This window comes from Xiphias gladius, chromosome 21 (genome assembly GCF_016859285.1).
Source record: "Xiphias gladius isolate SHS-SW01 ecotype Sanya breed wild chromosome 21, ASM1685928v1, whole genome shotgun sequence".
NCBI classification, from domain to species: domain Eukaryota; kingdom Metazoa; phylum Chordata; class Actinopteri; order Istiophoriformes; family Xiphiidae; genus Xiphias; species Xiphias gladius.
The window spans coordinates 20,974,908-21,001,013 of record NC_053420.1 but is presented as its reverse complement, the minus strand read 5'-3'; the positions used below and the strand labels follow the sequence as shown (position 1 = coordinate 21,001,013).

The following is a 26,106-nucleotide window of genomic DNA, read 5'->3' as shown; positions in this document are numbered from 1 at the left end:
AACTTGCAATGCAAATAACAGAGAAATTGTTAGAAATTGTTGAAATAGGGAACTTCCCAACTAAAGTTTTTTTGCCTGGGCACCCCTTCACAAGTCAGTCCGGCCCTGACAATTCTTAGACCACTTTTTGGGACCTGAATGTCTCAGAGCCTCGATGTGCTGTGGGTACAAATAACAGTTAAGAAAAGGCCCTTGTATTTATTTGGCAAATGTTTCAGTTTATTTCCGAAAAGATACGTTACATATCACAAATGCCATCAGATGTTGACAGTTTCTATACATTCAACCCCTACGGCTCATACCACTCTGTTGATGAGTTCAATTTCGCACATTTCCAATAGTCCATGAACGCAGCTTATCCCTTGACTGGTAACCAGCATGGAAAGAAAAGGTAACGTTGCTAACTAAACCAAAACGCTTTTTACACCCAGCACTTGCAACACACAAGCTTTTCTTCTGGTCATTTATCTGAACAATTAATAGTCACAAGGACTGTAACAAATAACGTTATAACAAGCCACATAACAGTTTGTGAAAAGTAAAAGTGGACCATGCGCTCTGCTGTGAGTGTACGGGTGTTAACTGTATGCTAGCTCTAGCCATTAGATTAGCATCTGGTCGTGGACAAGTATGCGCCAAAATTTTGATCCAGTTTAGAGTAAAAAGTAAGCCACAGAGTCCCCAAAACTGCATGTTAGACGGTCAAAACATGTGTGATATTCGCAGTGAAAAACCACCAAAATCACTAGTAGTAGCTAACTTAAAATGCTTATTATATGGGGCAACACACCGCCGAGGCCGGTTTTCTTAGCTATTTACTTCAGCTAAGTGACCTGCTAACCTTAGCCACTTAGTTGCTAATGTAACCTGTAACTACGTGCTTTGTTTTGTTTTGTTTTGGGTGTTTTTCACACCTGCTGGCTGTCGCACACCAAGTACTCTATATCTAATATCACGAGATAGCCATAACAGATTGGTGCAACAACACAGTGCCGTGTTAGAAACGCAGCTGCGAGGCTTGGAGTTGAGTTTTTGTGTTAAACCGTAACTGTTTTCTCTCTGCTTTTTAGTACTGGCAATGCAAGCAAGGAAGAAGAGGACAAAGCAAAGGAAACCTGGCAAAAAGTAAGTTGAAAAGCACCACGCACTTCTCTCTCTCTCTCTCTCTCTCTCTCTCTCTCTCTCGCTCTCGCTCTCTATGTTGCTCTCTGGAAACAGTAGGAGGTTCACTTATGAGATCTGTTCAGCTGGATATTCTCACTTGGATGTAAAACTTTGCTGTAATAAATGACCAGCCAAAAATGATGCGAAATGGGGTTGTCCCACTTAACAGCATACTGTCAGTGCGTGTTGTTAAGACAGAGGTTTTGGGTAGAGGCAGCATCACAGTGTGCCCGCAACTTTGACATCATAATGTAAGTGATGTACAGAAAGGACTTTTAAGCACTTAAGCAATGTATTATGGACAGTAAGGGAGTCATTTAAGCCTATTTGAAAGCATTATAATGCTCTCAAGTAGTCTGAATTCTTGATTTGCCATATTAGGAGTCATTTTGCAAATTGTTCACAGTGGGTCTCTAAAGATGATTTGAATTGACATTTATAACGTAAAAGATAAGGAAAATGTATACACAACAACAACAAATCTATGTGGCTAAATTTGCTATGGCAATATGAATATGAACCAAATCAATTCAACACTACAACAACCTGACATTAGGCACAAAAGGGCTATATTTCAATTTGTGTATGTATTTGATTTGTAATTTAGTGATGTCCGCAAGCTGTTAAATGTTATACATCTGCCAAAAAGCTACAGCTATAATAGTAACATAGGGGTCCCTCCATGCCAACTCACCAAGAATTCAGAACTTTTCCCAGTTGTTACGGATTTTCTCAAAAAAAAAAAAAAAAAAGTTTTGACCCTCAGAGCTAAATTTCAGATTTTTTGTGATTCCTTGTATGTGTATTCTAAGCCTCACCAGCTGCTTATTTTTCACTGGATTGGGTTGAAATTGATACTGAACATTCAAGAAACCATAAGGATAATTTGCAACATGTATTCATGTAAATAGTTGTTGCTGAATGTTTTAAAGTGGTCTAATTAATAAAAATTAAAAAAAAAAAGTTTTATCAGGATGAAGATTATTTCTTTTTTAAGAATTAATATCTCAACTTGTTTTCACTTTCTTCCAACCCAATTTTGATTCTGTATAGTATTAATATAGCTCCAACACATCTAGAGGTTATTTGGTACTGCATAAAAAATTTACTACCAAAGATCTTGCTAAATATAGTTTTGGAACTGCAAGACCCACTTTTCAAGATCTTGTGACTGTATATTTTCCCCAAGGATTATTTCAATTTCCTTGAGACTTTTGTATCCAAAAAGTCGTAATATTCATTGCAGATATATAAAAATTCAAAGATGTTATATCACTTCTATGATGATATTTAAAAATTCAAAAATCCACAATTTAAAAAAAGGTCCCATGAATTTACTAGAAGTTTTCACATTCATTTTTTCAAGAAAATCCATTAACTAAACTGGGAGGTCCTAATTGGTTTGGTATGGCATGACCCATAAGTGTATGTAACAAATGTAGTAGCACTTTAAATTCATAATCAATTTGGAAGTTATCACCTGTTGTGGAGTCCTACAAAATATCAACGATGGATGTGCTGCATCATGTGCTGAATCTTACTTAGCACATGATGCAGGTTTTTTCTGGCTGAAATGTCAGTTATACAAAACACCGTGGGCTGTGTTCTTCGACTGCAGGAATTGTCAGAAAATGGCCTTATGCTCCCTCATTGTAGTTGCTTGGAATTTTTGTGGTGAAGAAAATCCAACCAAATTAACAAATTTTCTCTGTAAGAGTCGTTGCATTGTTTAGATCAGCAATTTGCCATTCTGTCGACTTGAAGTAGCTGATTAGAATAAACTTCCTCTGGTTACACATCAAAGGTGAGCATGCTGGTGCTGTGGCCCACGATAGAGCAGTAGTCCACTACATTTTAGGAGCGTTCAATGTCTGTGATGAAACAATTCACTACTGTTCAAAACTAAATGTTTTCAACAAAAAGTACGGATGTTTAAATCACAGTAAAAAAAAAAAATAACATGGAAGAAATTACAGATGACATTTCTATGAGCTGGTGGAAAGAACACCAGTTCAGTGAGAAATTTATTTACTCTATTTATTTATCTTTTGACTCTCTGTTGTATTGGCACTCACTATTGGTGTGTCAATGTTACCCAAGGCTAAATGTGGTCATAAATGTCCAAGTACCAGATAAATGAAATTCACCAACCTAACATAAACCCACTGTGTTGTGTGTCCTGAAGTTACCTACATGTTCTACCTGCATATATTTGATTGACGACCTAAAAATTATGATGTGATTTTGTTTAGTTCCATTTCGTTAGTCCTTCATTTATTTCACCCGTCTTTCTCCGTCACTTTCCTTTGTCTCTATCTTTGCTTACCACACTATCACCAACCAAAAATCACTTCTATCAGTCTTGCAAGTTCCTCTCTCACCAATTATTGACTTTATTTTTGCGTAGTTGCTCACCAGTCTTGGCAGTTGTCTTTCAGCAAACGAAGTGATCACATACTCAATCTCGTCACCAAGGCTCCTACTGTCATGCCATTCATTCACGATGGAAAAGCAAACAAAACAATATTAATAAGATGTAAAATTTTATAGAGTCATATAAGTGATATTTTCTTATTTCTTCTGCCAGCTTTTTTTTAAGTAAGTAATGACTATTACCATGTTATACAATAGCCTCAGAGAATACTTGGGTTGGCCAAAGGTTGGGCTTTAAAAAAAGAAAGAAAGAAATACATGGCTTTGACAAAGCAGCTGCATGAAGTACTAAATTAATACTCATATCTGAAAGGCAAATTTTTCCAGCTGTTATTAAAGTTAAGTTTCACCTACTTGATTAGGTTACGTAGTTTACGAGTCAGTTCACCTAACGCTGCTAAAGCTAACCCTCTGTTCCCTGATAAGTTTTTTTTTTTTCTTTCAGTCAGTCACCTAGTGAAGTTTCACCTCAGCCAATATGTCAAAGGAAGCCAATGACGCTACTAAAAAAAAAAGGGAGTTCCTAGTGTCATGGAATACACAGTACACCTGGGCGGAGGAAGGTGACGGTGGAATGTACTGCTTAGTTTGCTAGCAATTCACTGACAACGGAATTGGTCCCCTTGAAGAACTAGTGGGTTAATTTTTCAAGGGGACCAACATCTACAGACAACATGCTTTAGGCGCACATGAAAAGAGCCGCCAACATTTGCAGTGTGTGCTGGCAAAGTGGGTGGCGGACAACCCATCATGTGGGCCACTTCATGTTTGGACTCAATGGGCAAACAATGACAGTCCAGCAGGTGGAGAATTTAATCAACACCACGTACCAAATAGAAAAGAGTGTGCTCCCCCTCACCTCTTACATGAGGATGGTCGCCCTTGTCAAGAAAAATGGGAGAGGATTTTGGCTCTGAGTACATAACTGACGTAGCATGTCAAAGGTAAGTTACTCAGCTAATATGTGTTACTTTAACTTTGCGCATAAATGACGGTAGACACAAAACGATTGCTTGACTGTCCTGAGTGAGTTTGAGTGGCATGTCATTTCAGCCCGTTAGCAACCAGGCTGCATTATGTAGCCAAGTTATGATACATGTATCCATCTGCCTTGGGCGCAGTTACACTAGTTAGCTAGCTAATATAAAATTTAAAGTTTAGTGTCCATTACGTTGCGAATATAAAGATAGGAAAGTACTTACAAGACCATACTCGCCATATTCCATTATGATGCTTGACTGCTTTTATTATCGGCAATGAATCTTCGTTCAAACTGCAAAAGATGAGAGCTGTATTTCTAAGTGAGCTGTCGCGGATATGCTTGGTACTCGGCATTACTGCTGGATTGAGAATATATTGCATTGCTCTGGCGATGGTAGTCTTTTACTCAAAATCAGCTTTAGCACTTGCAAACACTGTTTACCAGTTTGCATGTTAAGTCCGTTGCCAGTTGTGCCAGTCACATACTGTCCTGTGGGGAATCTGGTAGCCTAATCCCTCTGTTCTGTTTTTTAAATAGCAATGAACACTGACGTATGAGTGAAAAGGTTTAACACATTAAATACACCCAATATTGTATTTGTTCTAACTTGTCCTTTGTTTACTTTCAGGCTTGTGAATGTTATATTTAAGGAGCTCTCGGAGAGCTGTGCAGCAAAAATCAAAGCAGCAAATTTTTTAAGTGTTCTTAAGCTGACGTGAGTGGCAGAGACCTGGAAGAGGTCTTTGCCAGTATCTTTAGCCATAAACAGTCTAAGAACATGTTTATTGGTGTAGAGGAGCTCCAGCTCCAGCTTCCCCAACCTCTATCTCATCATGGAGCTCATCTTGGTCCTGCCTCTGTCTAAAGCATCGGTTGAGAGGGACTTCAGCACAATGGATTGCACCAAGACTAACTGGAGGAGCATCCTCAGTGTTCACATGCTGATGAGATTGCTCTTCATTAGCTTGGAGGGTCCAGACATGGAGCCACTCAACGCCATGCCAGTAGTGAGAAGATGGCTCAAGGAGGCAGACAGAAAGAGCTTGCAGGGAATGATCCACTGTTCTCACCGAATGTATTAATATGAATGGAATCAAAAATTGACATTAAAATATTTCAAATGTTCTAAGAAAATGAATCAGTTGTTTGTAATGATTCATTTAAAAAACGATGTACAGTCACGTCCGCAACTATTTGGACGATAACACAATTTTCATAATTTTGCCTCTATGCACCACCATGATGGATTTAAAACAAAGCCGTCAAGATGTGATTGAAGTGTAGATGTTCTTCTTTAATTCATGGGGTTTAACAAAAATATCACATTAACCGTTTAGGAATTACTACCATTTTTACACATAGTCCTTCATTTTCAGAGATTCAAAAGTAATTGGACAAACCAACATTATTAAATTTAAATGATTAAATATGAGGATTATTTTTAATACTTGGATGAAAATCCTTTGCTAAAACTATGCTGAAACAGCTATTAGTTCCTTTTCGCGGTATACCCATGGATGCACAGACAGATACCACTCGATTACTTTGATACTGAAAATATCTTAAAAACGTCATGTTTAACAGGGAGTTGCCCCCATGAGATGTGTGTCACAGCCACTACTGCTGCTCTAACTGCTGACTCTGTTGATCATCGGGCCAATAACCAGCTTTGCGTTGTTTTTAGGACACTTTGCATGCACCTGTCCCTTTCCTCCTACTTAGTTTCTTTGCCTCACTTCCCCTCCTCCATGCTACATTGCAACTCTCCTGCCTCATAGTTTTAACCCCCAAATATAAATTTTCTATAACATTATGGCCCCTTTTAGATTATCCTCTTACTCAACGAATGCTCCTATGCGACAGTCATTGACATTTTCCGCAACACTACAAAATGTTACACGTTTAACAACAGTCACAGCGATGGAGTGCCGTAGCTTTCAGTTGCAAATGCTTAATTTCTGTCTGTAACCATCAAGTAGCGTCGAGCATCCAAGCATAATTCAACTCCTCAACTCTCTCTCTTGTCCTTGCACCCATCACACTCCTTCCCTCCCACTCTCCTGTGTCAGTCGCTCTGTTGTGGCTGCTCTGCTGGGAGGATGCAATAGCCACTGTTCAGTTGAAGGGCCGGGGGAGAGAAGAGCAGACTTGGTTCTAGGTCACAGCAGTCTTAGGCTAGCTTTAAAGTGCCGCTCGCCTTTGCCAGGTCAACCTCAGTACAGACTGGTGTAACATAGCTTCAGCCTAGTGTCCTCTGGGTCATGTGGCTCCTGGACTGGATCTTCTCCATCAACACAGCTGTGGTGAAGCTAGCCAGCAGTCTCACATGCAAGTGAGTAGTGCAGCAATTCTTCTCTGTGTGTTAGAGAGAGACGGAAAGATTAAGGGAAAGAGATTTAATAGTCGTACTCGTGTCTGTATTGCTTGTTGAATGTGTGATGATGGGAGTCGGGGTAGTAGTGTTTTGGTGTGTATGTGTGCGCGTCAGATCCCAGTTTACACAGAGCTTGTCTGACTTATTGATGGGCTGATCAATTTTTCATCAAGAAACAGATGCTGACTGCCAGGTGCCTTACTTTCAAGTGAGAATGGGACTGATAATGTCCCTGTTGGGTTTCTTGCTGGCAGCTTTTTCAAAATCACCCACCCCATTTTTTTCTTTAGTTTGTTTCTCCATTACAATATCACATTTTTTTTGCATCACTGCAGACATGATACCACTTGTTTCTGTAACTTTCTGTGCCTCAGATGTAAGGACACTACATGTCCACTCGGGAGACTGAGCAGGAATAGCCAGTGTTGCAGAGTATTTACCAGCACTACTGCTCTCTATTGTATTCTGCATTCATCTCTCCCTCTTCTCTCAAAGCTACAGCTGCAGTTCATTACATAACCCATCAAATCTTTTATCATCTGCAGCCCACTATTGCCCTGTGTCTTTCTATTTTCTTTCTTGTGCTCTTTGTCCTCACCCTGCAGGTTACCACTATTGTTTTTTTCCCATCCCATGATTAGAGGAATTATATAAATATGAGTGTGTTGATTGTGGAGGGGAGGTGGGTTGCTTCAGGCCATGAAAATGTTGATTTCTTTTTTTTTTCTTCAGCTTTTTGAGCAGAGAGATTTGATTTTGTGAATTAAGAAAACCTGCAGTGGCTTAACTGGTGCTGTAGTATACAAAGCTGTAGTGTCCTCTCTCTGTTGGAGTGCTAAAGAGAAAGTGCTGCAGCACACTCATTTACACTTTGTGTGCATTGCACCCTCAGTACTGTTACCTAGTGCTGCTGTTTTATTCTGCTGCCCAGGCACTTTGCATTGATTTTATCCGGAGGGAGGACGTAAACTTTTTGGCTACACTCCATCCCCAAGTTCTCTCCTCTGTTCCCTTGTTTATTTTGCTCTAGGAATCTGAATAGGGGTGCATGGGTGGAAAAAACAGGGCCAAGAGAAACCAGGAGACACTGAAACACTCTGTCATGTCAGATGTGGGTGCAGGACTGATCGAGATGTCAAGGGGTGTTGGTTCTGTGTTACATTTCAGCCCTCATTGGCACAATCACTCTGGCCTGCAGGGAAATGTGGTCCAGGTCTCACGTAGATTGGCCATTTATTAGGCTCTTTGTGTGCAAGGCGATTTAAGCATCAGCTAATGAAAAAGGTTTAAAGACGTGTAAATGTTTGACCAGTATGTAAAAGCAAAGCAGCGACTGTTAAATCTTAGTAATGGAGTCATTTTTGAACTTGGTGAGGCTACAGTTAATGTACAAGTGCAACGTTAAAATACAAAAATTCAGATTGTTCTCTATTAATTGGGTCTCATTAGTCTGATTAAGACACTTAACACTTGAGGAATTAGCTTGCTATCCTGTGGAAAAGGCAAACATTTAAGTTCAGTTTTTAATTTCACTTTTTAAATTTTGTTTTTGAAATAATAAAAATAGCTACCGCTCACTGACAGAGGAAAAAAATAAGTCCATCTGCTACCAAATAGACGTTTTTCACTGCAGACATTTTGATTTGTCATAGCGGGAAACGCACAGGTGTAACTAATCACATTATTGATCGCTCAGTCCTGTTAAGTATCCCAGTAAGTCATCCCAGTGAGCCAGCATGCACAATAGCAGGGCTTTGAAACTGGTCCACTTAAATTGAATGCAATTGGTACTGTTGTTATTCATTACAGCTGTGCTTCTGTTGCTATGCAATTTAAAAATGTCTGCTGTGTAAAAAGTCTGTTGTCTAAGGGGTGTAGTCTCCCTGTCGACTGGTTGGTCCATATGCTCTCGTCCGACCAAATTCTCATTTGTCGGACAATCGCTGTTGCTACTTACATGGGGGGGGGTTAAATAATTAATTAATTAATAAATAATTGTTGAAATGATTTAAATTAAAATGATTTATTAGGCAGCAAATACTAGTTTTTAATGTTTATTTATAATCATTCATTTAGGCTAATAAGGCGACCAGGTAGAGTGCACTCAGTGCACTGTGGCCGATTTAGTTATTCTAGAGATAACGTGCAGATTTTCTTTCACTGGGACAAATTGATTGGTACGTACAATTTCAGTAGACCAAGATTTTCTTTTGTTGACTAAAGCCCTTTTGTATAACAACATATCATGTATAATGTATCTTATTAGCTAGCAAACAAGCCATATGTTCAAGAGTTGCCCGGATTTGTTCAGACTTACAAAACTGTGGCAAGTTGCAAACTTGCTGTGAGGAGAACCGAGCCTCTGAGGTGCTGTGTCACCGAGGCCAGCAAGTTGGTCAGTAAATAACTGATGTTTAATTGCTCATTAAGCTTCTTTCTGAAAGTGTTAAATACACACAAAAATGTAAATAAGACAACCGTGGAGTTGTTACTCAAGGAATAAAACGTATGACAAACCCATTGGTTCTTCTGGAATTACTTTCACCAAAAACCCTTGTTTTTATGCCGTCTTTCACTTTCTGTTTTTTTTTTTGGACAAAACGAAATTCATCACTGATTGTAAATGGGATATTAAAATGCATTAGTCCAGCATCAACTTTGCATCAGTAAATGATATAAAACTCTCTTTCAAATAACACAGCTTTTAAAGACATGTTCTGGGGTGTACTGCAAATATGGAAAATAAATTAAGATAAAAATCAGTTAATATAAAAATGAATATAGGGTTATAGTTTTTTCAGGTAGGTTCTGGTAATTAACCACAGAAAATGCCACTTGTCACTTATTCATAAATGTATAAATGTGGACATTAGGCCTTTTTCCACAGAGGACATTTTGACTTGTCACAGTAGGAAAAGCACAGATGCGACAGTGAGCGGACATGTACAACACCAGGACCCTGAAACTGACGCAGCTAAATGGAAATTAGCCATCATTAATTGTATTATTTACACCGATTCTTTTCCTAGTGTGACATGTCAAAATATCCTCCGTGAAACAGGCCAATGGCCTGGATTAACCAAGTCCTGTAGTCCATGGAGTGTGCCAGATCATGTTTGCCCCTGCGCCCCAGGTCATTTGGTGCAGAGGATGTTCAAAAGACTCCAGATTGGGGTTTTACTCCATAAAATTAGGTATGATGAGGATTGGCTGCATTGCATTGATTTATTATTTCATAGATGTATCTAATTTGCTGTCTTAGATATCCTTCATTACACCAAAGACATTGGCCTTGTTGGAGGAATGCGCTCTACTGAGTGCCATTCTTATTAATTTTGAAAGTTTTGAGCAGGGAATGAGATTGTGAAATACAGTAGCATCAAGGAACTATTTCTAGTTGTGGGTGACTTGATGATTCATCACTTAGATTTAAGAGTTTATAACACTGGGTATCTAGCAGTTTGAAGGGCAAACCTTGCAGAGGCTGGGACATAATGAGTGCACAACAAACAGTCTCAGTAGCCGTGCTGTTTCCGTGCAAAAAATGATGAGTGAAACATTGTTGGAATGGCAGGCGTATAAGTGTGGGGGTGGTGGTGATGATGATGATGATGGACAGATGAAGAGGGAAAAGAGGAATGGTGTTGGTTTGGTCGTAGGAGGAGGAGGAGGACGACGAAGAGGAGGGCGGCTGATGTCGTCCCTCACCTGCAATGCAGTGCTGGGCTGCATCACCCAATCATATCCCAGCTGTCAGTGAAGGGGGCTGGGCCAGAGGCTGACGACAGCCAAGGAGAGTTCTCGGTCAGACAGAGAGAGAGAGAGAGTGTGAATGTGAAAAAGTGAGCGAGTGTGCAGTGGTGCCCTGTGGTCCACGACTCAGCCTCAGTGCTCAGCCTGCAGCAGAGACGCTACATTTTTCCTCTTCTTCCTCCTCTTCCTCTCCTCTCTGTGCTCGTCTTCTCCCACTCTGCTCCTTTCCATCCTCTTTTCCTCTTCTCTTCTCTCCTCTCTTCTCATTCTATTTGCCACCTCCTTCCTCTATAATCTCTGCTTTTCAGTCATCAATACTGATTACACTGTCCTCCTCCACTCTACTTTTCACTCAGTCCCCCTCTCCCTCTTTTTGTCCTTTAACCCCTCTGTTTTTCCTCCTGCGGATGGAGTGAGGGGGTCTTTTAACACCTGCACGCTCTCCTCTCGTCTTCCCTGCATTACGTCCCATGGGCATCCGTGCATCTTGCAGGTAAGAGCAGGGTGTGTGTGTGCGTGCGTGTTCGTTTGTGCGTGTGTGCGTGCGTGTGTGGGCAAGCGTGACAACCATACACCGTTGGAGGTTATCTTGAGACAGGTCCAGGTGTCTCAAGTGTTGCAGAAGTCCTTGAAGTACCCTGATTGTTGTCCATGTTCTTGTTTGGTGATCAGAGGGCATTGAACTGTCTCAATGAACTGCAGTGAGGAAAAAAAACTTGCATGCAAATTCTTGAAAGGCATGATAATGTGCTGTCTTTTGGTATCAAATGTGGGAATGCTTTTGTTGGGTTCAAATAATGTCCTTTATATTTCATGCATATTTGCTGAATGTTGCTGTATTTCTCCTTTTTTCTTTCAAGTAGACATTTGTTCATTTAACCTCTGTTTCTGGCTCTCCGAGTCATTTCCTGCTCTCCATTTACTACTCCTACTCAACGTACTGTTAATTTTGGCAACTATATTTAGATCAAGTCATTGTCAGGTCCATGTGTGAGTTTTTTAACTTCATCCTTCATATTTTGATCTGAATTTTAGCTGACAGAAACTGGGTGCTTTTAATCTCAGTCATCAAGAGCCATGGAAATTTAGTCTGCTTTCAGTCAGTGAAATAGTTTGTCTTGTTTTGGTTATCAGTAAATTTGAACATGTTGGTATTCAAGACCAACTAAGTCTTGCTTTATTCATATACTTAGCTAGACCGTAAGAGCCATGTGTTGTACCAGTACAGGCTCTACAGAAAGGGGCCCATAGACAAAGTGGCATGGGAAAAAGACAATCAATGTTCAAAGATAAGAACGCATAGATGAACACGATTGTTTCCAATAAAAAATGTTTTTAAAAAATGTCATTGGTCTTTTCTTTTTCTTCAGAAATGTGAAGACATTTTGTCAGTTTTAATTTTCTAATATTAACTTCATCTTGTCATCATTTCATCTCTCCAATGGGAAGACGAAATTACTAACTACACTCACTTTTTTTCATTGTTCATTGCGGTTATCATTACTCTGAATCTTGAGTGTGTTGAGTAGCAGAAAGAGAATGGAGAGATGGAGAATTGTTTTTCACTTTGGAAGTACTGGCGATGAAGGATGAGAGGAGATTGACCCAGGTAGTCTTGAGATAAATTTTATACACTGTGCATGTGAGTAAATGACCAAATGTAGTGTTGTTTCGCCTTTGCCATACTGTGTTTGTAAGTGCCGAAATTGCATGAGCCACAATCGCTGTCAAACCTAGAGAAAGATTGGAGGCAGCATGTTCGTCTTTAAGTAATCCTAATATTATAGTTAAATGTTAAATACTATAATTTGTTAACACATAAGGCAGTTTGATGTCTGCTCACTTAAATACTGCTGTCAAACACAAGAGACCCAGACATTTTTATGGATGAAAACAGTCAGAGCAGCTTTTGAAGAATTGACAGAAAATTTTCAGAGCAGGGTGACGTGGGTGAAGAAGTAGTAGCATAATCACAGAATGAATAACAATCGGTTCCTTCTTGTCTCAGCCTTTTCTCCTACGAGGATGCCTCTTTTACCAATGAGCCAGGCTGATATTATGGGCTGATGTTTGGATTATCCCAGATCTGTTTGTATTGGCTTATGTGTTGGCAGATATTCAAACATAAGTTGCAGTATGTATGTTTCCTTGGCTGCATTTTTTTATATTTTTACTCTCAAATGTTGATATTGGTCTCTGAGTTTTTAATCATTCAGACTCTAAACAAAAAACTTACTTGAATTTGATAATTTGAAAACTTTTAGTCTGTTGTTGTCACAGACGCAAAGGACCTAATTTATTAATTAATCTCTGCACCTCCAACTTCATCTTAACAATAATTGTTACTGTTCCTCAGGGGGGAAAAAGTCAAACAGCTGAGTTTATCAGGCAGCTAAATATGGCACAGTTTTGTAAGCATGGTTTTGCTAAGATGCAACCAAAGTGGTCCTTTTGCTCAGTCTTAAGCCAAGGAATTGAATAGCTAGGCATGCTAATCTTAATGGCTTTAACATTGTTTGCAAACAGATCATAACAAAAGTAACATTCAGCAAACAAAAAGGTTGTTTTTTTGCCTCCACCATCAAATTATAATTATAAAAGCCATAATAGTTACCAATAAACAGTTTTCTTAGAGGGTGTGTAGTAAGGTCAACTGCTAAAATCCTCTCATAGCTTACGAGATAAGTGACTCACTTTAATTAGCTCCAAATCCTTCTCAACACAATCACCAGTGTTTTCTGTTTGACTCAGTAGCCTAAGCAGAAACACCAAGACCAAATGCATCGCACATGGGACTGTGGTGCTTTGTAAACGCCTTTGTATGCAAGACCACCGTGTGTTAATATGAAGCATGAATTGGTGTAAGGAAAAACAGTGTTGCTGGCGAGGGAAACATCGCTCTGCAACGCATGCAGAGAACAGGATTTCTTGCTGGAAGCTGTTGGCTCTTACCTTACTTACCTCCACAGTGTACCGTGATCGGCTCTCTGCAGTAATACAGTAACCTATTATAAGAACTCATGCTCTCTGTTTGCACAGGAGTGCTGGCTCCGATGCCTAGTCTTCCTAGTCTTGGTTACTTATTTTTTTTATCTTTCCTGACTTTGTATTTTATTTAGGCTTTATTTAGTTTTTGTACAGCTTTTTGTGTTAAGGCAAGATTTCAAAGCAAGCAACAGGCCAAACAGATATTTGGCCTATTTTGTGGAGAGAGAGAGAGGAATTTTGTAAAAAAAAAAAAAAAAAAACTGTTTTCAGCAAAGCTAGGTATGTTAAATTATATATTTTAGGTATTGGTACGAAAACAAGATATTATACTGGCACCAGTGTCCTTTTTGAATAGTAGCCTGTCCTAAAGGTTACAGATAATTGTTTTAATTTAGCATTCTAAACTGTAGCATAACATATAACCAAATATTTCACTTTTTCCCTCTGCTTCCATTGATTAAAAAAATGAAATGCACACTATGTTGCTTGGGGCCTCAAAGCAGCAGCACACAAAGGACTATATTAGATTTTATTATTTTCAAGTAGGTCATTTCGTGTGTGCAAGGAATACATGACCATATGATGGACTGATTGTCCTATGGGGGTTGCAGCAGAGTTTCTTTAGCTGTTACTAAGGGTGTCGAGGTTGTTTATTGGTTTATGTGTTGGCAGATATTCAAACATAAATTGAAGTATGTATGTTTCCTTGGCTGCATTTTTTTATATTTTTACTCTCAAATGTTGATATTGGTCTCTGAGTTTTTAATCATTCAGACTCTAAACAAAAAACTTACTTGAATTTGATAATTTGAAAACTTTTAGTCTGTTGTTGTTGTCACAGACGCAAAGGACCTAATTTATTAATTAATCTCTGCACCTCCAACTTCATCTTAACAATAATTGACTTTTTCCCCCCTGAGGAACAGTAACAAACAGCTGAGTTTATCAGGCAGCTAAATATGGCACAATTTTGTAAGCATGGTTTTGCTAAGATGCAACCAAAGTGGTCCTTTTGCTCAGTCTTAAGCCAAGGAATTGAATAGCTAGGCATGCTAATCTTAATGGCTTTAACATTGTTTGCAAACAGATCATAACAAAAGTAACATTCAGCAAACAAAAAGGTTGTTTTTTTGCCTCCACCATCAAATTATAATTATAAAAGCCATAATAGTTACCAATAAACAGTTTTCTTAGAGGGTGTGTAGTAAGGTCAACTGCTAAAATCCTCTCATAGCTTACGAGATAAGTGACTCACTTTAATTAGCTCCAAATCCTTCTCAACACAATCACCAGTGTTTTCTGTTTGACTCAGTAGCCTAAGCAGAAACACCAAGACCAAATGCATCGCACATGGGACTGTGGTGCTTTGTAAACGCCTTTGTATGCAAGACCACCGTGTGTTAATATGAAGCATGAATTGGTGTAAGGAAAAACAGTGTTGCTGGCGAGGGAAACATCTCTCTGCACCGCATGCAGAGAACAGGATTTCTTGCTGGAAGCTGTTGGCTCTTACCTTACTTACCTCCACAGTGTACCGTGATCGGCTCTCTGCAGTAATACAGTAACCTATTATAAGAACTCATGCTCTCTGTTTGCACAGGAGTGCTGGCTCCGATGCCTAGTCTTCCTAGTCTTGGTTACTTATTTTTTTTATCTTTCCTGACTTTGTATTTTATTTAGGCTTTATTTAGTTTTTGTACAGCTTTTTGTGTTAAGGCAAGATTTCAAAGCAAGCAACAGGCCAAACAGATATTTGGCCTATTTTGTGGAGAGAGAGAGGAATTTTGTAAAAAAAAAAAAAAAAAAACTGTTTTCAGCAAAGCTAGGTATGTTAAATTATATATTTTAGGTATTGGTACGAAAACAAGATATTATACTGGCACCAGTGTCCTTTTTGAATAGTAGCCTGTCCTAAAGGTTACAGATAATTGTTTTAATTTAGCATTCTAAACTGTAGCATAACATATAACCAAATATTTCACTTTTTCCCTCTGCTTCCATTGATTAAAAAAATGAAATGCACACTATGTTGCTTGGGGCCTCAAAGCAGCAGCACACAAAGGACTATATTAGATTTTATTATTTTCAAGTAGGTCATTTCGTGTGTGCAAGGAATACATGACCATATGATGGACTGATTGTCCTATGGGGGTTGCAGCAGAGTTTCTTTAGCTGTTACTAAGGGTGTCGAGGTTGTTTATTGGCGATGTGTGTTTGTGACTGCGTGGTGTGGATCTGTAAGAGAGTGTAACAGCGTTGTTGCTTCTTTCAGCAAGTATTGACAGCACCAGGAGATGCTCTCCCTTGGAGGTATCGGTTGGTGTTACATGCTGCACCTTTTACCGGCTGCAGGGGCTGCCTGTTTTGCTTGTTTGAGTTCCAACTTAAATCCTGTGTGTGGTCTTTTCAGGGAAACAAATGTGATCTCTTGTTACTCTCCAATGAGCTGTCTTCTATGAGCAACTCGAGGATTGGTTTTAATAATTTATTCCACCATGTTCAGATTCACACAACACAACCTGCTCACTTAAGCACTGTGGAGTCAACATCAGTTATTCAACAATACAATTAATGTTTAATGATATAAGATCTTGGTTGAAGGACTCTCATTGTTTAATACTGATTGGTTTTGTGGTGATGCTTCAGCCTCTGTAGGTGGGTTTGAAGCCATTGGTACTTATTGTGTAGCTGATTGACAACACAGATTCATGAGCCTCTAAATTAAAAGTTTATTTTAATTTCTGATACTATCCTACTCAGTTGTGCTGTTTTTAATTCAATTCGAATTCCACTCCAGAGATGTGCTGTATTGGAGATATGTGTCTCAGATGGAAGTGCTAAGATAGTAAGTAATTCAGAAACATAATAATACTTCAAAGCAAAAGTACTAAAAGCTGAGTTAAAGTAAAAATATAGAAGAACAGATATGATGTAGTGTTTTGATATATAGTTTCATAAATACTGATTTCAAGATTAGAGAGCAGAAGAGGTGTGAAGTGATTTATGAGCTGACAATGCCCCGCTCTGCAGCAGCTCTTCTAACCAGGCCACTTGGCTGGTCTGATCCACTTTTGTACTCCTGTGTTTCTGTGTCCATCACAGGCGACTGATGTCTCTGTATACAGCTTGTACACCTATATCAGCCTGTACACCTGCAGTGCATAATGTCAGTGTTTTCCACAAATGTGGTCAAAGAGGAAATGTTGCATGAATATATTTTTTAACCATACATGCATGTTGACACTTTAATTCTTTTAAAATACACATCTAAACTAATATGTAGTTTGGTTTACCCCAAATGGTGATTACTCTTTAAGAGTGGCTGCGTAATAGGGATGTACCTGTCAGGCTTCTTGGGGCCGATACAATCACTAAATGCTTCAGGTATTTAGAAAATCTCCAAAGAAACAGCCTCAAAGCCACCACTTTGACTCCAGTGTTATTTTTCGCTACACAATATCTACCAAATCCTTCTCTTTGAGACTGTGAGGCTAAAATCAAACATTTTACTCTTTTTAATCAATCAAGATATTTCAAGCAATATCTCAAGTTACTGCTTGAAATATTGCTTGAGAACAACTAACAACACAATAATTAATGAAAGAAAGTGTCACTTTAACTTAATAGTTATATTTTTTCTGCCTAAACATAGTTGCAGTGATTTCTGGTAAATAGTCCTGTATCAGTGACAGAAACTAATTTATCCTCAGTATTAATGTCCCGGTGTAACTCCCCTGATCTCTGGTATCAATGTTACTATTGGTACATAAGGGCACAGGCACTCCATAGCCTTAAAAGCATCTCTTCACCCCACTCTTTTTACTGCAGTCTTTTATTTATTTTATTTTCTTTTTAAAAAAGTCAATTATTTCTCATTGCTTTCTTTGTTCGTCAGTGCTTACCCTACTGTTCTGTCATTACAGAAATATTAAATTGGGCTCTTGATCTTTGCTTGCTTTTTACTTTTGGTGAAATAAGAATTTTATCCTTATCCCCGACTATCGCTCATGAAGTTCTCTGGATTAAAGCATGCTGTAAGCTCTTTGATAAGATGTCTTCCCTGTGGAAATGAATTATTATAGAAGCCACATTTTCTTATGTTAACTCCAGCGTTTCAGTGTCACTACATTTCTTCCTTCCTCCCTGTCTTTTACGTTCCTGTCTGTCATTTCAATTGTATCTCTCTCTTACATCCCTCTCTCATCAGACCAGAGCCTCATGGTCGTGGAGGTGGCTCTCAGCCGGGTCAGGCAGACTCTCCCCTCCCAGAGCAGGATGAGGAGATCCTAGGCTCTGATGATGACGAGCAGGAGGACCCCAATGACTACTGCAAGGGTAAGACCTCTCTCACTCTTGCTCGCTCTTACATATACGTAGGTATAAGGGCACTGGTAAATATAGTTCATTGTTATCAGTTTTGGCACATATTTGAGAGATAATACACAGATGAACTTAGATAAAACACGATTTTTAACATCAGAGTTTGAGTAGACCAATATATGTTTTTGCAAAACATCTGTGTGCATATTAATGTGTACATTTATGTGTACATTAATGTGTATTAATGTGTCTGATAATGTTTTTGACTCAACTCCTGCTGTAGTCCAGCTTCCTATTAATATACACACTCAACGAACAATATTAGAACAACATTGTTTTAAATTATCTTCATGCATACATACTGTATGTCTGTCTTTGGATAGGTGGATATCACCATGTGAAAATTGGAGATCTGTTCAACGGGAGATACCATGTGATCCGTAAGCTGGGCTGGGGCCACTTCTCAACTGTGTGGTTGGCCTGGGACATCCAGTAAGTTGGCTGTTCACCTTAAATATGTGAAACTGAGACGCTCGTGTACAGATTTGCAGAGGTCATGAGTGATGAGTGGATTTCACCAAGCCACATATGACACTACGTTGCATTGAAGTGTGCTTTCATAATACTGTAATACTCTGAAATAGTGTCTGCACTTAAGACACCTACTGAGTATCATATTTAATAAATGAAATAATAGTGATAATATGTATAATAGTTTAAAGCAAAGGCCGGACACATTTTTTAGGTAAATAATTTCTTTGGACATTATTAGAACTGATAGGGTTGTTACTGCAAGTTCATGTGTTAGGATGAGTTAAATTACTGATTTTGTGTGTGCTTTTCAGGGAGAAGCGGTTTGTGGCCATGAAGGTTGTAAAAAGTGCTGAGCATTACACAGAGACGGCTCTGGATGAGATCAAGCTGCTCAAATCTGTAAGGCACACTGTCATCATGACATAAACATTTTCACCCTGGCTCATACTCCAGTTATTCCAGTGCCTGTAACTCCTACTAATGTGTGTGTGTGTGTGTGTGTTTTCCAGGTGAGAAACACAGATCCCAGTGACCCCAGCAGAGAGAAAGTGGTGCAGCTTTTAGACGACTTCAAAATTTCTGGCATGAATGGCACTCGTATCCTCTGTAGAGAAAGAAACTTTTGTGAAAAAGTAACAGTTGTGTCTTTCTAAAATACAGAAATTTATTTCATATGCACTACATTTGTCCCACATCTAATCAGACTGGCAGAGTCTGAATGATAGATAGAGTAATAAAGTACAGTATTACTGTCCACTTTTGATCATGTCTTGATCTATTTTGGTCAAGTTGCAGATTTCACAAAGCATTGTCTTGTTTATAAAATGAACAAAAATACATTTTACAATGTTTAAAAAATATACAAAATTGAGAGTCCATAAAATGGTGCATACTAACCAGTTTTCTGACTCTGCTAGTTATTTTTGGTGTTGTCAGTTTGTGAAAGAAGGGAACAGTGCAACAACCACAGATTAATTGCTTTGCATTCTTCCATTTTTTCTTCTCTATTTTTGCTGTCTCAGTTCGATGGCTTGGATATACTAATTACAGTCATTCCAGGTCAAATAGCTACTTTAGTGTTGAACATTCTTGGGTAATACTACATCACCTCGGGCTACACATTAATTTAGCTCATCCTTGTTAATGTGCTTGAAAGGCCGTATTCGTCTGCATCATTTTCAAAGATGAACATGTCTCAGGCAGATTTCTAACAGAATTATTCAGTTTGAATGCAAACAGTAGTGACAAGATTCAGTTTGAGAGCCAGTCATCTGGCAGTTTAAATTCTCCAGCAATTTTATTACACCCCCAGGCGCTGCTATTCGTGGTTCACAGGTGTTCATCTGACATTGGGCTAGCTGTGTGCTTTGGCTCGTCTTTAAGTGTCACAGTCTCTGATGCAGAGACACTTGCTCTGTCGTTTTCTCTCACACACCATCCAGTCTATTGCCGTGTGATCAGGCAGCACGCCCAGACATCCTCAGGAAACTGAAGTTAACTGGTGGTGGTGTACGTGGAAAGCATGTTGAGAGGCATGGAAAACCTTGAAAGGTCATGGGAGTCACAGTATGTGCCTCGAAATAGTATGGGTAATATCTGTCAAAGGAGACTCAGTGAGGTCAATTTGTAATTTTTATCAGCTAGTCTTACTTGTCGGTGTCAGGCTTGGCTCCTGGGAAATCCAGTTATCTGTGTCTCCAATACAGGACTGTGTACTTTTTAAATCAGCCATCCCACAGACGATGGGAATTATTTGGCTTTTGAGTAAGAAAAATTTGTAGTTATGTGTATGTTTTTGTGTGTTTGCATTATAAATTTTACTGGATTATGTCTACTGTGGGTAGATTAAACTTAGAATAAAAGTCATTTGAGAATTTCATTAGTCCTTGACCGAGCATCTCTTCAGATGTGTGCATGGTATTTGAGGTGCTTGGATATCACCTACTGAAGTGGATCATCAAATCAAATTATCAAGGCCTGCCCCTGCCCTGTGTTAAAAGCATAATTCAACAGGTACTGTACAGCAGCACAAAAAACAGGTTGCCTGTTTTTTTTGTTTGTTTGTTTTGTTTTGTTTTTACAAAGCAGTAGACACAGAGGTATTTTTGCTTATGGTGTAAGCTGATGATGTGTCTCTACTCTACTGCAGGTTCTGCACGGTTTAGACTACCTCCACACCAAGTGTAAGATCATCCACACAGACATCAAACCCGAGAACATTCTGCTGACTGTCAACGAGCCCTACGTAAAGAAAATGGCTGCTGAAGCTACGCAGTGGCAGAAGACCGGCGCAGCACCTCCCTCGGGCTCTGCAGGTTACAGCCTTTCTTTTCCTCAGCTCTTCACTGAGCAACTTTTGTGGTTTGATCGGCACGTTGCTGACAACCAAGGGGTTTGCTGTTTAGATTCCTCAGCAGGTCCAGTGCCATTTAGTATTTGATTGATGTGTTACTTGTTTCGTGGTTCAGTACAAATGCAAGTTGTTGTCATTAGTAAGAAGTATTGATTTAACTAAATGTGACACTATTTAAACAGGTAATTTGATTAATAAAATCTAATTTAATTGGACTTGATTTCAAGACTGTATTGTGAGATGCTCAAAATTGGGAGTAAGATGATTTTTTTTTCAACAATGTGTGTCTGATGCAAGCATTCAGAAACTTGAGGGTTTTGACTTTAAGCATGTAGAAGTTTCTAAAAAAAAAAAGAGCTTAGCTGTATGTCAGTGTGAGTCACCACTGGATTGGTTATGGAAATTACCAGCTTACTCAGAGGAGTGACTCCCGCTGAGACGGGTGCCGCTGCAGAGACAGTCTATTAGTACAGCTTGGTGTGAATCAATTCAGCAAACCGAACAGAATACTAATTATAGAGAGGCGAAGGATATGCCACATATGTCATTCACCAATGTAATCCTCTGTTTTTTTTTCCTGTTTCCTACAGTGAGTACAGCCCCACCACCCAAACCAGTAAGTAATGTTTTTAAACCACATTTTTAATATGAGGCTTTGTTTAGAGTCAAGTCTCAGAACAAACTCTCCTCTTGTCTTCTTTCCCCAGACGGCCAAAATGTCAAAGAACAAAAAGAAGAAGATGAAGAAGAAGCAAAAGAAGCAGGCAGAGCTGCTGGAGAAGAGGATCCAGGAAATGGAGGGAGGAGCAACACCTGAAGGAGGTGAAGACGAAGAAGATGAAGAAACGACAACAGAAACCACTGAGGATACTTCCTCCTCAGCCACCCTGTCCATGTCTGCCACAGTGCAAGACATCACTAACCATACAGTCACAGGTGAACAGCCAGATCCTATTCACCATTCAGATGGAGGACAGTGGATATCTTTTTGTAGTTAAAATGTTTTTATTGAATTAATGGCTTTAAAAAATCTGATAGTATGCAGTGGAATTAATTAAACTGTCGAATAAACTACTCTCCCTTTTGCCACAGACACGACTCCCGACGAGCAGCCCCAGCAGGTGCCAGAAGGAAATGAACAAAGACGGAATGTGGCAGAGGAGGAGAACAGGATGGAAGTAAACTACAACGGCCAGGCTTCCACACTGGAGAGTGAGGCCAGCCCGGAGAGCCAGGTACATGGGACCAAGCAGTCAACAGAAGAGCAGGAGGACCAACAGAATGCAAACCAACCAAAAAACAACACAGAGACCCACGACATATTAAATAACAAAGAAGAGCATCAGACCTGTAACGGTTCATCTGGGGACGCAGACACCGACCTACAGCAGCTCCCTGCCTCCCTCAGCCCAGACTCTGTCACTGTAGAGCTAAAGGAGGGAGATAGGGAGGAGAAAAAGGAGGAGATGGACCCTCAAGGGGAGACCAAAAGAGGGGATGAGGAAGACGGCAGCCAGAATGGTAAGTTTAAAAAGAAACCTTGAATTTCCCCTTTGTTTCCTGTATGTAGATACAGTATATACATTTTGTATTGTCTTGCTCCAGCATTTTTTGAAGCCTCATGAGGTGTATATGTTATGAGTATTTAAATCTATGATGCAAATGAAAATGATTTCGATATCTTGTGCAACATTTTATGTACTATTACCCATAGCTCAGCATGACATTTAATTAATACCTAAAATTCTAACTCATTTTGAAAATGCTTTGAATAATATAGGTTAATCTAAATTATGCCAATTCTTTGTCATAACATATATTTTCAAACTTGGGCAAGAATCTGATGTCACATTTAACAGCATGAGATTATCAAGAGCATTTTAGAGCGCACACACTCCACAACTCTCATACCTGCTATTGTAGCTGCCTCCTCTTTGAGTTTGAATTTATCATCCAAAAAATGCAAATGTCAGGTTGTAAAGGGTTGTAATGTTTCATGGGATTCTGGGAGTTTTATTCCCTTTTTTTAGGTGGTTGTGTGTGTGTGTGTGTGTGTGTGTGTGTGTGTGTGTGTGTCTGTGTGTGTGTCTGTGTCTGTGTGTGTACACACACATGTATGTGTGTATACATTTTTTTCCCTTCTTTTCTTCCTCGTCCTCCTCTGTCCCGGGCTCTATCTCTCCTCTCCTTTCTTTAACAGGAGCATCAGGCAATATGTTAGTAAACCCCCTGGAGCCTCTCAATGCTGACAAGCTGCAGGTTAAAATCGCTGACCTTGGCAACGCCTGCTGGGTGGTAAGCGAAAATCTACATTAACACTTTTTACTTTTCAATGAAGGACTATTATTTGTAACTAGAAAGGTTTGTGTACAAGTTTCTCTGTGCTTCAAATCTGACTTCTTGAGTGTCAAAAGAACAGTCTGGATAATAAAAAAACAAAACAAAAAACAGCACTTCATAAATAACAGCTCAGTTTTTATTTTGTGTCTCAACATTCACGGTTTCTCTCTTCTTCTCATAGCATAAACATTTCACAGATGACATCCAAACAAGGCAGTATCGTTCTCTTGAGGTGCTGATGGGAGCCGGCTATGGCACGCCAGCAGACGTCTGGAGCACAGCCTGCATGGTAAAACAGACACATACACACACACGCACACACACACACGCACAAGCACAAGACACCTGTAGAACTATAAAGAATTGATGCCATAAACACTGACTGGAAAAGCAAACTTTAAAGTTATTTAAACTCTTCAAGGTACCCAATGGAGTTTTATCGTAAACCAAGAGGGTTCACAGGTCTTTTTGTATTGAATTAAACCAGTGCATCTACTTGTATTTGACTTATAGTGTGTGTGTGTTTTGTTTTTTTTGTTTTTTTTGTTTTCATTAGGCCTTTGAACTTGCTACTGGAGATTATCTGTTTGAGCCCCACTCTGGAGAAGACTACTCCAGAGATGAAGGTAAGTGTCCGTTTCCCCTGAGATGTCTGACCCCAAGTCGTAAGATATCAGGGTTATTCAAGGTTAATTCCAGTGCACGAGACAGGCTAAAGCAAGGGGGAATGCCAGATTCATTTGAGCAAACATAGACCCTGAAACTTACAGAGAGATGACCAACTATTTGGGAAATTTGTGACTGATTGAAATTTATACTTCTAATGCAGTGAAATTTTATTTAATTCAAACAAATTTTAGCCCATGAAAATCTAGACCAATCCAGTGATTGTGTTTACCTTGGTGTTCCGTCATCTGTGTTTGTGTCTATCTGTATCCCTGTAGACCACATAGCCCTGATCATTGAGCTGCTTGGTAAAGTTCCTCGGAAGCTGATCTTGGCAGGAAAATACTCCAAGGAGTTTTTTACCAAGAAAGGTAAACACACCAACCCTGCCACCAGCAACCTGCTGTAGCTAAATCCAGTACATCCTTAAAGTATGCTAAGGTGTTTCGCGTTACCATTAAGTTACTATTTCAGATAGAGCACCTGATGGCTCTAGGGAACAGCCATCTGCTCGATTCGAGGGCAGAACTTGCAAATTAAATTCAACGCAGCCACTTCAAGGTCATAGAGATGATGTAGTGGATTTTTGCCAACGAAAAACACCGTTACACATACCGTAATTTCACGTCCTATATAATTTCTGTAACTATAGCATTCAGCACTGTGATTATTAAACTTTAATATTTTCTCCCAGGTGACCTGCGTCACATCACCAAGCTGAAGCCGTGGGGTCTGTTTGACGTCTTGGTAGAAAAGTACGAGTGGTCCAAAGAGGAGGCCCACTCCTTCAGCAGCTTCCTCCTGCCCATGCTGGACCTGGTGCCTGAAAGGAGGGCTACAGCGGCCCAGTGCCTCTCCCACCCATGGCTCACATCTTAGAGGCAACTTGTGCATACTGCCACCCTCACATTGTGAAAGGGGGATACATTAGGTTTGAAGATCCTGGGCTTGAAAACGTACAGTAACCAAACACATTCATGTCTGCAAGAGCCTGTGACTGCATCGTGCCTGCATCCTCCTGTCGTGGCTCTCTGAGGCTACCTACACACACTTGCAAACATCACAACAGTAAAAAGAGAGACTGCTGCTGAGTCTTTGTCCCATTATGGATTACACTGGTTATAGAAGGAACTCGAGGTCTTCTTCATAAATGTCTGGCTCTTTTTTTTTTCTACTTGGTGCATAGGACTCACTGACTTTGCTTTCTCTTTTTTCCCACTGACTCCAGCTCTTTCTCTGCAGCACACTGTTTTCTGTACTTTTAGCTCTCGATAATATGGACACTGTTGGATAGAAAAGGAAATTGAACTTGTATGCAAATGCAGAACAAGGCAAGATGTTAACAGAAACATGAAGATTGCCATCACAACCACATACTGTTATCATTTCGATCCTTGATTAGCCAGACCCGTGTCTGTTTGCCAGTCGTCGTGTTCGCTGTGCCAACTTTTATGCCTTTGGCTGTCAACTGTGTGCAAAGTGCTCAGAGTTCATTTTGATATTTTTTTTTTTCTCAGGAGAACAAAACTCTGTAATCTCAGATTTTTCTTGTTACAAGTATTATTTTTAATTTCAGCATTGTTTGATGTTGTCTTGAAAAAAGCACTTGGTACAATATAATGTGAACAAAATTTCAGATTCCTTTACTTCATGCACGAGTTGGCAAAAGACAGTTTACCAAATCCTGCTTCATACCTGGGTTACTTTTTACCTGTTAAAAATTTCTTCAGAGACCATTGTGCATATTAACAGTCAAACTATATGTGAATCCACATCCTGTGTGCACAGTACAGTGTACCAAAGAGTCGGCCTTTAATATCTCCATCTCTGAAGCGTTTCGCTTTGCACAGTTTCTGGAAGAGACTGTCAGCATTGAAGATTGAAGGCAGAAGCTATAAGGTTTGAGCATTTTCTCTGTTTTTTACACTTTTTAGAAATGTCTTGAAGACTGATCAGGTGACTTCCAGCTGTATGAAAATTTAGTTTCAAGTGTTTCCACTGCACCTGGAGGTGTTGGTTCGGAAATAATAGATTGTACTAAATATAGATGCTGTAATAATGCTTTGAATCCCCTCAAAACCATTTTGCTTATTTTTCTACAAAATCTCTTCTGCCCATGTCTCCCCTCTTCATTTGGTTGCCATTTTTTTCTGTAGGTAATAATAAGAATAAAATTTTTTCAAAACCTAGCTGCATTGC

The 26,106-nt window shown here is 39.4% G+C and overlaps 1 protein-coding gene across 3 annotated transcripts; it reads left to right on the top strand.

The window, feature by feature from the left end:
* Nucleotides 1-149: 149 nt before the first annotated feature.
* On the top strand, nucleotides 150-26,087 carry srpk1b (SRSF protein kinase 1b). Of its 3 annotated transcripts, none has more exons than XM_040159742.1 (16): nucleotides 150-391; nucleotides 1,071-1,125; nucleotides 17,902-18,029; nucleotides 18,398-18,506; nucleotides 18,860-18,947; nucleotides 19,058-19,145; nucleotides 20,455-20,561; nucleotides 20,698-20,863; nucleotides 21,492-21,517; nucleotides 21,609-21,837; nucleotides 21,994-22,422; nucleotides 23,102-23,196; nucleotides 23,423-23,530; nucleotides 23,798-23,867; nucleotides 24,186-24,278; nucleotides 24,602-26,087. In XM_040159742.1, exons 1-16 carry the CDS (start codon nucleotides 379-381, stop codon nucleotides 24,784-24,786), a joined length of 1,989 nt encoding a protein of 662 aa, XP_040015676.1. In that variant the 5' UTR covers nucleotides 150-378; the 3' UTR covers nucleotides 24,787-26,087. The 3 variants fall into 3 exon arrangements, with proteins under 3 accessions (XP_040015676.1, XP_040015677.1, XP_040015675.1); XM_040159743.1 differs by lacking the exon at nucleotides 150-391 and adding an exon at nucleotides 405-563; XM_040159741.1 differs by lacking the exon at nucleotides 150-391 and adding an exon at nucleotides 566-665.
* The last annotated feature ends 19 nt before the right edge of the window (nucleotides 26,088-26,106 follow it).

Coding starts and splice junctions, on each gene's coding strand:
- srpk1b (XM_040159741.1), top strand. CDS start 587: ATGCTAGCTCTAGCCATTAGATTAGCATCTGGTCGTGGACAAGTATGC. Junction 21,518..21,608: donor CAGCCCCACCACCCAAACCA/GTAAGTAATGTT, acceptor TTCTTTCCCCAG/ACGGCCAAAATGTCAAAGAA. Junction 23,531..23,797: donor TCTGGAGCACAGCCTGCATG/GTAAAACAGACA, acceptor TGTTTTCATTAG/GCCTTTGAACTTGCTACTGG.